This window comes from Danio rerio, chromosome 19 (assembly GCF_052040795.2).
Source record: "Danio rerio strain M-AB ecotype USA chromosome 19, GRCz13ab, whole genome shotgun sequence".
Taxonomy (NCBI): domain Eukaryota; kingdom Metazoa; phylum Chordata; class Actinopteri; order Cypriniformes; family Danionidae; genus Danio; species Danio rerio.
In genome coordinates, this window is record NC_141039.2 from 21,594,203 (window position 1) to 21,608,142 (window position 13,940).

The 13,940-nt window shown below is 37.1% G+C and overlaps 1 protein-coding gene across 3 annotated transcripts in view; it reads right to left on the bottom strand.

Moving 5' to 3' along the window:
- Positions 1-712: 712 nt before the first annotated feature.
- The window catches only part of tax1bp1a (Tax1 (human T-cell leukemia virus type I) binding protein 1a), a 50,374-nt gene continuing 37,146 nt past the window's right edge, over positions 713-13,940 (bottom strand). Inside the window, 4 exon segments of one of the 3 annotated variants that reach the window (NM_001346178.1) lie at positions 713-3,589; positions 8,106-8,191; positions 10,672-10,823; positions 13,302-13,479. In NM_001346178.1, the coding sequence (NP_001333107.1) occupies positions 3,379-3,589; positions 8,106-8,191; positions 10,672-10,823; positions 13,302-13,479 (627 nt within the window). In that variant the 3' untranslated portion in view covers positions 713-3,378. 3 annotated transcript variants of the gene reach the window in all.

Consider the following 13,940-nt stretch of genomic DNA (forward strand, 5'->3'; position numbering starts at 1 on the left):
AAAGGCGGTTCATTCCGCTGTGATGACCCCAGGTTAATACAGAAACTAAGCCTAAAAGAAAATGACTGCATGAATGAATATTATGAATCAACCGGTTGGTCATTTTACTGTACGATGAACAGATTTCACATAGCAGATTTGTTTCGAAACATCTTTATCTGTGTTCCAAAGATAAACGGTGAACTAACCCTTTAAAGATGAATGAATAGTAACTGTTATGTAGATGCCAAATACTGGAGTTAGGGAATGAAGTATTGGATGCCTATCCGCGAGTGACTCATTGTAGATGACTCACTGTCCTGTTTTTTTTCCAATTCCTCTGGTGTCATGTCAGTTTGTATGTATGTGTGTATTTTTGGACGCAGTACCAGTAACCACATTTGTACCTCTTTTTGGCAATAGAGTCATTTGGTCTCAGCTTTGACACGCAAAGTAGAACCCGTTAAACATGATTTGGTTGGATAGGATTGGTGGGATTCCTCACACCTACAATGTAGTAATGTGACTGAGATGCATTTATTTTGGAGGGAGTTTGATATACTATATAGTGAATGTATCGTATTGCAAGTTTTGTAAAGTGCTTTTGAAATTATATTTTCGTACTGTATGTTTTTTTTTGTGGAAAATGTTTTGTGGAACCGAAGCAATTTGTATGTGAGACAATGTAAAATGTGTGCGTGTTTGTGTGAGAGAATGGGAGACTTTTGAGACATCTTTATCCTCAAGTGTAACATTTAGGACAATGGTACAAAAATAAAGAAAATCAAACAAGGGTGGTGCAGGTTTACATTTTATTGTCCATAGAGTGTCAATTGATGCCTGATTACTTACAAATACAAGGGCAATTGAGAGACCTCAAGCCTTAGCATTCTTTATTAATAATTAATCACTTGATACACAAACACAGAGCAACCCTAAATTAAACTTTCTGGCACACTTGCAGTGTGATACATTAGCTGTGTTGGATAAATGGATTTCAAGCATAGAATGTGCAATGATATAATGCTGAAACTAATAACCATTTCTTATGTTTAGTTGTTGTTTTTTTCTGCAAGATGCCTGATCCAATGATGCACTGAAAGGTTGTTGCTCATTGCCATAGTTTTAGTAAAGACTCTCTCTCTACTTAAGTTCAACTAAAACAACAGTTTTGTCATCTTTATCATGTGGATTGGGAAATTTAAAAGGTCACTGTATTATTTTGAGGAAACCTGTAGTTTTCAAGCCTTTTCCCAAGTTTTCCCAAGTTCATTTACAAATCCAATACATTTCTTTGCCTCAACCTACACCTTTTATGCTGCACATTTAAAAAATCGTAAAAGCTCCTATTCAAAAGCACAGCCCAATTTTGTTTAACACAAGAATGTCAAACAATTTTAGAACAACATGAAGTTGATTTAGTATGAGAGTTTACAGATCAAATGAGTGTATCACCGTCTGGGCTTTTCACACTGAAAAGGCTTCATTGCTTCTGAGGTAATACATGTAGTCAATTGTAGTAATTTGAGTTAATCATGGCCATCTTCTTCTATAAATACATGAATACATCATTGGTCCTATAAATAAAATCTTTATATTCATCAACAACAACTTAAAGCTCTTTTCTCTTCGTTTAAAGCATAATCTGTTTTTCAGTAGTACACAAAATTTACATTTCAAAAGTGCTTTTCATTTTTTTTTTTTTACATATCTATTACACCTGAAGACTGTTGATATAGTATTCTGTCCATTTGATGTTTAAATATCTGAATCGAAGAGTTATATCCAACCAAAAAATATATATTCTGCCATACTTCACTTACTAACCAGTGAGTAATTCCAAACCCAAGAGAAAATTGTTCATCTTCAAAAAGCATTTTTTGTGCCTCTATTGAAAGTCTATTCACCCAAAACTCAGACTCTTAAAATGCGAAGGAAATCAAACAATAATATGAATTTAGTGAACATCATTAGGTGGATTTAGTGGTTCACATCAGTGGTTGAACTAGGTATTGCCCTCCTGGATCAAAATAAACGCAGGCACAGTTTGCCAGATTGAGGACAGGAGCGAGTGATTTAAATTGTGTTGTAAATGAAAGCAACGGCACCCGATAAAAGGAATATTCTCCACATAAAAGGAGTTTTTGTCCTTACCAACACCTCGAATTTATATATTAGAAACGGTTTCTATTTCTTGCAGCTAAACAACAGAAAAAATGATCACCTCAGGTACACCTCATGTGTTTTATTCAGTGTAAAATACTAGCAATGCAAGTTTGAATGCCATTTTGCATGACATTTATTGCCATATGCTTAAAAGTAGCGGCAGATCACCTTAGATCTTGAAATTAAAATTTGAAATTGAACTTTAGAACCAAATACATATGAGTGATTCGGCATGTACATTTAATACTGTTTTAGAGGGGTAATAATTATAAATCTTACTATTTCGTGAGTAAGTGCATATTCGGTGCTTCTAAATGGCTGGGTTTAAATTTCTGTCATGTTTCTGTCATGTCTGGTGCAAACAACCAAATTGCTTATCACTGCTCATAGTGTCACAAAGCAAGTTGTTAGGACACAAGTTGTTAGTATAATGTAACCTGCTCATTTAATGTTTACGCTCATAATAAATGTATAATTTGCTAATTAACCTCATGTAATTGGTCTCATTTTGGAGTCTGCTACTGTCCACCGGAGGTTGTATTTAGATCACGGACACATGCTTTCAGAGTCTTTCTGAGTGAATGAATGAAATTTGCGGTTTTCCAACAAGGCAACCCAGACTGCTGAAATATATGTGGCTAAAGTGGCATTGGGCAGGTTAAAATTACCCAAAACAAAGACAGACGTTATGGCACAGAAAACACACTTTCAAAGCGGAATATCTGACTTCAGATAAACAAGTATGTTTATTCGGCATGTTTCCTAAATATCTGCAAACATATTATGGTATTTTTATGGTTTAGAAAAGTCAAAAACATATATACAGCATCTTTAATATGTAAATAACGGCCAAAATTAAACCTCTCCTGAAGACCTTGATCAAACCACATGATTCACAGATTTATCTTGTGTGATCTTTGTAAATGTTTTAAAGTTTCTTGAATTTTAGGTGATTTGACCTTCAATTGAGTGACATTTCCTTAATATCTTCGTCTGTGTTCTGAAGATCAATAAAGGTTGAACTGGTTTCAAATGACATAGGTTGAACATTTTCCTTTTTTGATTGGGGAACTAACCCTTCTAATTCATCATCTATGTGCAAATCAAATATTCAGATGGCGAGTCCTTCTGGCATGAGTTGTGCGACAGTTACAACAAAGTGACAACATTAGCGTGTTTTAAACAAAACGCTGAAGCCCCTGAATATGTCATATTAAAAGCATTTCTTTCTCACTAATCAAAGTTGTCGAAGTTGAGAACATTGCCATCAAAGTGAGTGTGCACATGCTTTTCATAGAGTTGTTGCTGGCAATCCAGAGGAAACTGCTCGCTGCAGACGGGACACACTCTCCAGTGAGACTCCACATGTCGCTCAAAACTGCTTTGCTCAAAGTGTGGTGGAAAGATCACCTCACATAAGGGGCATTGCTTATGAACGTCAGGTCTGAGTGGAAGAGAGAGAGAGAGAGAGAGAGAGAGAGAGAAAGAAAGAGAGATCTTTAATCTACAACTACTGCACTCAAAAATAAAGGTACGAGAGCTTTCACTGTGTTGGTACCTTTTCAAAAGGTACATATTTGTGCTCTAAAAACTCCCCATTAATACCTCAAGGGTACATGTTAGTATCTAAAATGTAGGTACTAATATATATTTTGAGGTACCAATATGGACCCTTAAAATATAAATGTACTTGACATGACTATGACAGGGTAAACATTTTGCCACATGTACTGTGCCACATTTTGTCACTATGTTTGTTATGATCTCACATAAAAATAGCATTTTAATTCAGTTTGTATACTAAACATTCCAAGTTTAGGCATTCACATACAATAACATTAATAAAAACCATCACTTTGGAAATAGAAACAACAATTCTGAGATATTTAATAATATTTTAAAGAAATGAAAACTGGTGATGGATTTTCGGATTTCTGTCTTCAAATCCATCTCAGCAAGGATCAACTTTTATCCATTTCTCATTATCCTTTTTTCTCATAACTTAATTAATATGATTAAAGCTTAAAAAGTCAAGCTTATATCTCCTGCCGAGATGAAGCATTGATTTTACAGCATTTCATTATACCCCTGAAAGGCAACTGGGTGTTCTTGTATCTCCAAGTCTTAAATCAGGCCCTGCACAAGCTCCCATTCAAGATGTTGATGCAAAACCAAATCCAAATGCATTCCCCCCAAAGATTGCTTTGCAGCAATTAACCAGAAGCATTTGTACTTCAACATTATGGTTTTAATATAGATTTGTTTTTTAATGTTATCTTTTGAGGACTGGCCATTTCAGTATGCCTAAAAGGCCAAAGTCTCAAAGTGTGCCCCTGCACTGTTGTGGGAAGTAACATCTGGACATCTCTCTTGAGTAGAGCAATCGAGCAGACTCTTGAGATCAGATGCACAAGAACAGGGACCACTCAGCCACTCTGTATCTCTGCCAGTTGAGGCTTTGAGTCAACTGAGAAAAGTGGTATATAGTGTCAGAACTCAAAGCCAGAACTCCTTCTGCAAAGTTATGCCTCGAAGTCAAGTCTTTTCACTAACTCCCCATTCGCACTGGGCTTAAGCGTCAATGCTTGACAGAGGGTCTGTCTGAAGTTGGGGCTGACACAATCGTCATAGCAGCATCAGCCAATGAAATTAGTCAGCAAAAGGCCACTGTCTGAGCTGGTGTATTTGCATACAGCGATCTGACTGGCTGATGCTTCCGTTCCGCCTGAAAAGTTGAGAAGTCCCAAGTTCAGCAACAACTGACGTCACCTATTCAAAGTCAATGAGAAGCTTTGAAGCTGACGCCCCATGTGAATGGGGCGTGAGTAGTGCTTTTTGCATCAAAACGACCCTGGAGATGCCCAAATCAGTGATGCAGTTATTTTTCTGCAAGAGAGTTTATAACAGTGGCTGCCCCCTTCTACAGCTTAAAGTGTATGGGTATCACAGTGCATCACAAAGCAGTGGACAGCACTTCCAGACCTAGGGTAAAGAATGACTCCTAAGGCACCTATACACTATACACCAAGTCATCAATAGCAATGCCAGAGGGGAGCAGAGACTGTCGCACATCGTTCAAAGCGACCACAGGGACAGCGCAACAAATCACTAGATGCTAAAACAGTGGTAAACAAGACAATGTGTCACAGCAAACAGTTCACATCCTTCTGTGTATGAGCCTGTGTAGCCAGCGACCTGATCGGGAACCCATACTAAATGCACATCATTACTAACCACACATGAAATGGGTCAAAGAAAATGGATTTTGGACCAAGGAAAATTGGAAGAAAGTGGAAACCATGATTCCTGGTGCATTGCATCAATTGCTGATCACAGTTATGTCCAAGCAGCAAAATCTTTAAGAAATGGTTTAGAGCAGAGATGCCCAAAGTAGAGCCAGCTGGCCAAAGTTGGCCTGTGTTAACCTTTGATTTGGCCCACCATCCTATTTGAAAAGAGAGGGAGAATGTTGAGAAGGTGGTTGTGGTGAAATTTCTTTAAACAACTTTTTTGCAGTATACACAGTATGCAGTGTATACTGTAGTGTTAACGATCTAATATTTTCGTTTATAGCACATCTAAATATCAAATCTCGCCGAACTGCAGGACTTATTAATCACATTTAAGTTTGTAACTTTTTTTGTAACTTTTTGGGTAAAAATATTTTAATTAATGTTGAAATAAAATAAAATACAGACTGATATTAATGAACTTTATGTACAGCTAGTGTTTTTCAGCCAATGAACTTCCAGTGAAAGCTTTATGTGAATATTTTCAATTTCATAAGGTTTCTTTTACAGCATCGATGTAGTAATGTAATTCAAATATAATCAGTTGAATAGACTCACGCATCCATTCAGTTGTTAAAGAATAAAAAAGACGAAAAGCTCCATCATTAGCAACAAGCTAGCTCAAAATCTCCAATGAAAATACTGAGGTTAAATAAAATTTCATATTTTAAAGACATGGGTGGAAAAATATTATTTAATGCAGTGTTTCTTGTTTGGTCTGAGTCCCACTTTATATCGCAGCCAAGTAGTGAAGCTGTTTTTTCAAGAAATCAGATCTTAAATGCAGTGATTTAGTATGGGATGACAGTTCACCGGAAGCCCTAGGGCTGGCTGACTGAAATTAATAGTCTATGTGCATATACAGTGAATCCGGAAAGTATTTATAGCGCTTCACTTTTTCCACATTTTTTTACGTTACAGTCTTATACCAAAATGGATTAAATTCATTTATTTCCTCAAAATTCTACACACAATGCCCCATAATGACAATGTGAAAAAAGATTTTTGGAAATTGTTGCAAATTTATTAAAAATAAAAACCTGAAAAAATCATATGTACATAAGTATTCACAGCCTTTGCCCAATACTTTGTTGATGTTCCTTTGGCAGCAATTACAGTCTCAAGTCGTTTTGAATATGAGGCCACAAGCTTGGCACACCTGTTTCTGGGAATTTTCGCCCATTCCTCTTTGCAGTACCTCTCAAGCTTAATTGGGTTGGATGAGAAGGGACAGTGTACAGCCATTTTCAGATCTCTCCAGAGATGTTTAATAGGATTTAGGTCTGGGCTCTGGCTGGGCCACTCAAAGACATTCACTGAGTTGTTGTGAAGCCACTCCATAGATATTTTGATGGTGTGCTTTGGGTCATTTACCAGCTGGAAGATGAACCGTTGCCCCAGTCTGAGGTCAAGATCACTCTGAAGCAGGTTTTCATTCAGGAAGTCTCTGTACATTGCTGCATTCATCTTTCCCTCTATCCTGACTAGTCGTTCACTTCCTGCTGCTGAAAAACATCCACACAGCAAGATGCTGCCACCACCATGCTTCACTGTAGGGATGGTATTAGCCTGGTGATTAAAGGTACCTGGTTTTCTCCAAACGTAACACCTGGCATTCACTCCACAGAGTTCAATTTTAGTCTCATCAGACCAGAGAATTTTGTTTTTTTATGGTCTGCGAGTCCTTCAGATGCCTTTTGGCAAATTTCAGGCAGGGATTGGTTTCCGTCTGGCCATTCTACCATACAGGCCCGATTGGTGGATTGCTGCACAGATGGTTGTCCTTCTCTAAGGTTCTCCTCTCTCCACAGAAGAACGCTGGAGCTTAGACAAAGTGACTATCAGGTTATTGATCACCTCCCTGACTAAGGCCCTTCTCCCCCAAGCACTCAGCTTAGATAGCCAGCCAGCACTAGGAACAGTACTGGTGGTTCAAAACATCTTTCACTTACGAATGATGCAGGCCACTGTGCTCATTGGAACTTTCAGAGCAGCAAAAAAATTTCGGTAACCTTCCCTAGCCTTGTGCCTTGAGACACTCCTGTCTCTGAGGTCTACTGACAATTTCTTTGTCTTCATGCTTGGTTTTGCGCTGTCAACCCTGGGACCTTATATAGACAGGTGTATACCTTTTCAAATCATGTCCAATCAACTGAATTTACCACAGGTGAACTTCAATTAAGCTGCTGAAACATCTCAAGAATGATCAGTGGAAAGAGAATGTACCTGAGCTCAATTTAGAGCTTCACATCAAAGGCTGTGAATACTTATGTACACATGATTTTTCAGGTTTTTTATTTTTTAACAAATTTGCAACAATTTAAAAAAAAGTCATTTCACATTGTCGTTATGGGGCATTGTGTGTAGAATTTTGAGGAAATAAATGAATTTAATCTATTTTGGAATAAAGCTGTAACATAAAAAAATGTGGAAAAAGTGAAGCGCTATGAATACTTTCTGGATGCACTGTACCCCATTGTAGTCATTTATTACTTTGGAAATGTACAGTGAAGCCCACAGCCCTGTACTGTGGGAAAAAGTTCTTCTCTGCAAGAAATGATTTTGGAAGGTATGGCCCTTTTAGGCATTTGCCTACAATGATGCACAGCATGCATACAGCAATGCGCAAAAGTATGAGTTGCATGCTAGAACTGAATTACAAACACTTACCTGGTGTCAAAGCAAAAGCTGGTGTGGCTCTCATTAGATTCCAGGCTCTGATGTTCACAGACAGCAGGGGCCTCACCATCACCTCCCTAAGAAAGACATAAAAACCTAAATAAAAGCTATACATCATTTATTCTTGACCGAGACATAACAATACAATTTTTTTAAGAGGAAACATTTAGCTGTCACCTCTCTATTGAGACATACTAGCTAAGATCTCACACAGACACGCACACACACACACACACACACACACACACACACACACACACACACACACACACACACCCACCCACACTTCCGACGAAAAGCCACGCCTGTCTGCACACAGCCGGCTTCCAGCAAAGGTTAATGGGCTTTTAACGCAGCAAACGAGAAAGGAGGAGAAAGGGGTCAGCGCTGATCTGCACCCTCAAATATCACAGGCCGGCAACCCCAGCCAATTAGCATAGCCCTCGTCAACATCTCTCTCTAACGAGCCTCTAGCCTCGTCACTCTAATCCACTAACGAGCTCAAAAGAGAAAAGCTTTAATTGCCGTTTTATGCAAATCAACCACCTCTGTATTCACCTGTGAACTGAGGTCTAAGGGGGGGAGGAAAGCAGAGGGCAGCAAGGAAGAGAAGAGTGAAAAAAGAAAAAGAGTAAGTGTGAATCAAGGAGTTTGAATCAAAGGGTGACAAGGTGGAAGTTAAGACGAAGAACAGAAAGAAAGGCTGAGAGAAAGGAAGAAGAGAAGGTTGCTCATAAATGATGTGACAAACATTGTCACATATCAGTTTTAAAACACACGGTAACACCCAGATATGAGAAAATGTTTATGTTTGCAAATCAAATGTTTAAAAAAAGAACCCAGAACAATGTGTGAGAAAATAAGTGCACTATTTAGATGATAATTAATGACATGATTATTTAGGGGAAAACACACTCTATTCATGAATAAATAAAACAGATAACACTACCCTAAACTGTAAAAACATACTATGATCACAAAGAATACTATGTATTTTATTTAAAAAAAATTATAGTTTGTTTCTTTTGCAGAATAAAAAGACTCTGTGAATGAACATAATATTGATTTGAATAATTTTGAATGCTTAAGGATATACACTCACCGGCCACTTTATTAGGTACACCTTACTAGTATCAGGTTGGACCACTTTTGCCTTCAGAACTGCCTTAATCCTTTGTGGCATAGATTCAACAAGGTACTGGAAATATTCCTCGGATTTTTGGTCCATATTGACATGATATCATCACACAGTTGCTGAAGATTTGTCGGCTGCACATCTATGATGCGAATCTCCCGTTCCACCACATCCATGCATTATTGGATTGAAACCGGGTGACTGTGGAGGCCATTTGAGTACTGTGAACTCGTTGTCATGTTCAAGAAACTATTTGCGCTTTATGACATGGCGCATTTTTCTGCTGGAAGAAGTTGAGTACACTGTGGTTACAAAGGGATGAGCATAATCAGCAACAATACTCAGGTAGGCTGTGGTGTTGACACAATGCTCAATTGGTATTACTGGGCAGAAAATATCCCCACACCATTACACCACCACCATCAGCCTGAAACGTTGATACAAGGCAGGATGGATCCATGCTTTGATGTTGTTACTGACCCTACCATCTGGATGTCGTAGCAGAAATATGACTAATCATTGCAGGCAACGTTTTTCCAATCTTCTAATGTCTAATTTTGGTGAGCCCGTGTGAATTGTAGCCATAGTTTCCTGTTCTTAGCTGGCAGGAGTGGCACCAGGTGTGGTCTTCTGCTGCTGTAGCCTGCTGCTCAATGTGTTGAGCTTTCAGAGATGATCTTCTGCTTTTGAGTCACTGTTGTCTTTCTATAAGATCGAAACAGTTTAGCCATTCACCTCTGACCTTTGGCATCAACAAGACATTTGCGCCCACATAATTGCCGCTCACTGAATTTTTTTTTCTTTTTTTGATCATACTCTGTAAACCCTAGAGATGGTTGTGCGTGAAAATCCAAGCAGTTTCTCAAATACTCAGACCAGCTCGTCTGGCACCAACAACTATGCCATGGTCAAAGTCACTTAAATCCCCTTTCTTCCCTATTTTGATGCTCAGTTTAAACTGCAACAGATCATCTTGACCATGTCTATATGCCTAAATGCATTGAGTTGCTGTCATGTGATTGGCTGATTAGAAATTTGAGTTAATGAGTAGTTGGACATGTGTGCCTAATAAAGTAGTTGGTGAGTGTATGTATAGCATACTTTCAGTAATAAAGTTGCCACTTTTCAAAAGGTTTGTTCATAAAGTGTCAATTTGGAAAGGAACAAATAGTACCTAAACTGTTCAATAGCATTAAAGAAAAGTAAAACACATTTCTGCTGTTGATGTCATTTTGACATCAGACAGCATGTCTAAACAATACACTACAGAAAAGCACCAGCTTTTATAATATGTGTCATATTAAAACAGACCAAGTCTATTTTCTCTATGTCTATACGTCCATGTAGCTCCAAATAGAAAATACACAATAAAAGCTTTTAAAATATTTCCACAGCTCTATTGATCAGTGTATGTGTCCTTACAGTAGGCCGCTCTTCAGTAGGATTCTCTAGGCCATCAGGTGGGCTGAGGCTTCGTGATGGTTGGCTGCAGACCACAGGACCACCCCACGGTGGAGGAGCCAGGGGAGGGGGGCGACAGGTTTGTTCTGGGGATAATGCCCCATCTGCTCCATCTGAGGAACGACAAGTGAAGACATTTTAAATACAGTTTATTTGCTCATGTTAGAATTCTAAAATGACAGCAAAACCAAAATAATATGGTATTTTAAATTCATACACACTGCTATAGTGTGATGAATAATTGCTTTTCAATACATTTTTCGGTAACACTTTAGAATAACTCCGTTAATACTAGTTAATAGTTAAAAAACTGTTAATGAGTTTTAAATGACTTGCTAAATAAAGGTTAATAGTTTGTTAATTATTTATAACTGTGCCTTATAGATAGCCAACAGATAACGTACAAGCTGTTAGTTAGCAAATTCTAAACAACTTGTTACTGTATTTTAAGGATTTATACCTAATAAATTAATAATAGATCATGAACAAGCTGTTAGTAAATTACTCAAGAAAGACTTGTTAAGTATCAGTTTAAGTATAGTTTATATATGTTATTGGGACGTTATTCTAATGTTGCAACTATTCTTATTTTATTAAGTATTAGTAAATGAGGAATAGTTGCAACTTTAGAATAACATCCCAATAACATACTTAAGCTAATGACTAACACTTAACTAACATATTAACTCACACTTTACAGATCAGTTGTTCATAGTTTGTTTACCATCTAATAACACCAGTTTGTTTTCATGTTTAGCACAAAAAGTGCCCAAACCTCATGGGTTTGTATTCTGTTGTATACTGCTGTTCTGCCATGCGATGGCTCAGTATGTGTGTTTCTATACATTAAACACAATGTTCAACATTTCATCTGTGGAGTTTCTTTGGTAAAATACAGCACACAGAAAAGCTTATGAGTGGAACAAGGTTAAGGTAAAAATAATTATATTTTAAATATCACATCAAATTTATGTAGCTTGAACTTGTTCCATCTATTTAGTGTTCTACACAGTTTCACTGGTGTTAGTCGATAGTTAATAAACTATGAACAACTGATCTGTAAAGTGAGTTAATATATTAGTTAAGTGTTAGTCATTAGCTTAAGTATGTTATTGGGACGGTATTCTAAAGTTGCAACTATTCCTCATTTACTAATACTTAATAAAAGAAGAATAGTTGCAACTTTAGAATTACGTCCAAAAAACAAATATAAACTATTAACCGATAATTAACAAGTCTTTCATAAGTAATTTACTAGAATCCTTAAAATACAGTAACAAGTTGTTTAGAACTGGTTAACTAACAGCTTGTACGTTATCTGTTGGCTATCTATAAGGCACAGTTATAAATAATTAATAAACCATGAACTTTTATTTAACAAGTCTTTTAGAACTCATTAACTAACAGTTTATTAATGGACTATTAACTAGTTATAACAGATAGTTATTCTAAAATGTTACCCATTTTTTTTTACATGTAATTTAGCTCAAAAAGTTGCAATAATCTTTAAAACTGTAACATCAAAACAATGAATGCTTTTTGGGGAACTTACTAGCTCACTGAATAATAGTTCGCATTTGTCAAAATATCATGAATTTATATTATATAAATTTTGAAAAATAGTAATCACTGATAAGTGAAGTTTTTTTTATAAACTAATTTCCAGAGGATCACATGCTTTTGATTAATCAAGGCTGGTCCTGCATTAGCCAATCAGACGATTCTTAAGTCACCATAAATAACCAAAAAGTTCCATAACACAGTCATCTTTATTTTGAAGAATCCCCCCTTCCACCCCTACTCCTCCTCCTTTCCTAGATTGGGCGACACAGCAGTCCAGTGGTTAACAATGTTGCCTCACAGTAAGAATGCTACTGGTTTTAGTCCTTACCAAGCCAGACAACGTTTCTGTGTGGAGTTCACATGTTCCGGAGGTCCACTGGTTTCCACCCAGCATCCAAAAACATGCTACTTAAGTTAAGCAACTTATTCAAATGAGCACCATAGATGTGCTTCTAGTAGGTAGTTATCTCTTCATAGCAAACTGGTCATTAGTTACAAACAGAAGGGAAGTTCTTGAGATATACCGGAGCTCAAAATACCTTTTTGCCCTGCAAATAGGAGGAAGCCCCGGGCTCGAGCATCTTATGAGCTCGGGGTTCTCTCCCAGGACAGCATGCCAAACACACTTTTTAACCAATCATCAGCTACTGTAAGTGTGAACTCTTGAAATCATTCATATTATACATTGCTATATTTTATTAAGAAAAAAAATACTAAATTGAATTGTGATCTTGTGGCTTGCACAAAATATTAAGCAGCACAACTGTTTTTAACAATGATAATAATAATAGGAAATGTTTCATATTCCCTAAATAATTTCTAAATTACCATGTGACACTAAAGAATCTAGTTATCACCGTTGAAACGTCAACCTTTACCATTTCAGGAATAAATTAAATTAAAATAGAACACACTATTTCTGTTTATACTGTATGATTGTTATCAAATCAACACTGCCTAGAGGATTGTTAAACATTATACAAAAATATTAGCGTAACATCTTACTGCTTACAGAAGGGTTTACTCACCCCGGGTCTCTTGTTCTAAATAGGGATTTCCGAACTGCAGTTCAGCAGGTTGTTGGGGCACCAGTGGGAGTGGAGGTGGATCTTGTGGATATGGCAGTGGGTAACGCAGAACCACTGGCTCTCTGACCTCTAACCTCCGACTCCTCGTTGTTCCTTCCCTCATATACTGCTGCAACTCCTGCAAAAGAAAAAAATGATCAACAAAGTTATTTGAAGAATATATTTCATATGCTCACAAATAATTTAACAACATACATTGCTAAGAGTAAACACTATTCTTTGCTTACATTATAAAAATGTAACCACTTAAGAATTACGCTATTACTAAAAACCAAAAACAAGATTAAAAAAAAATGGCAACACTTCAAAAGTCCCATGATGAATCCCAGTGAGATGAGATGCCCAATTTAAACATTAAAAATATTGAGTGCTATTGTAATACAGATGAAATATTACCAGTCTTTAAAAAGCACTGACACAGTGTATAACTCTCCTTTATTTTTTACCCTTTTCCTTGTTCTTTCTTTCCCTCTCCTTTGACCCCATATTCGTGAGCCATGATTAGAGGAATTATTCGCACATTTAACATTTAACACAAGTGCTGATGGGTAATCAGGGAGCCGAATGTGGCATTTAGCC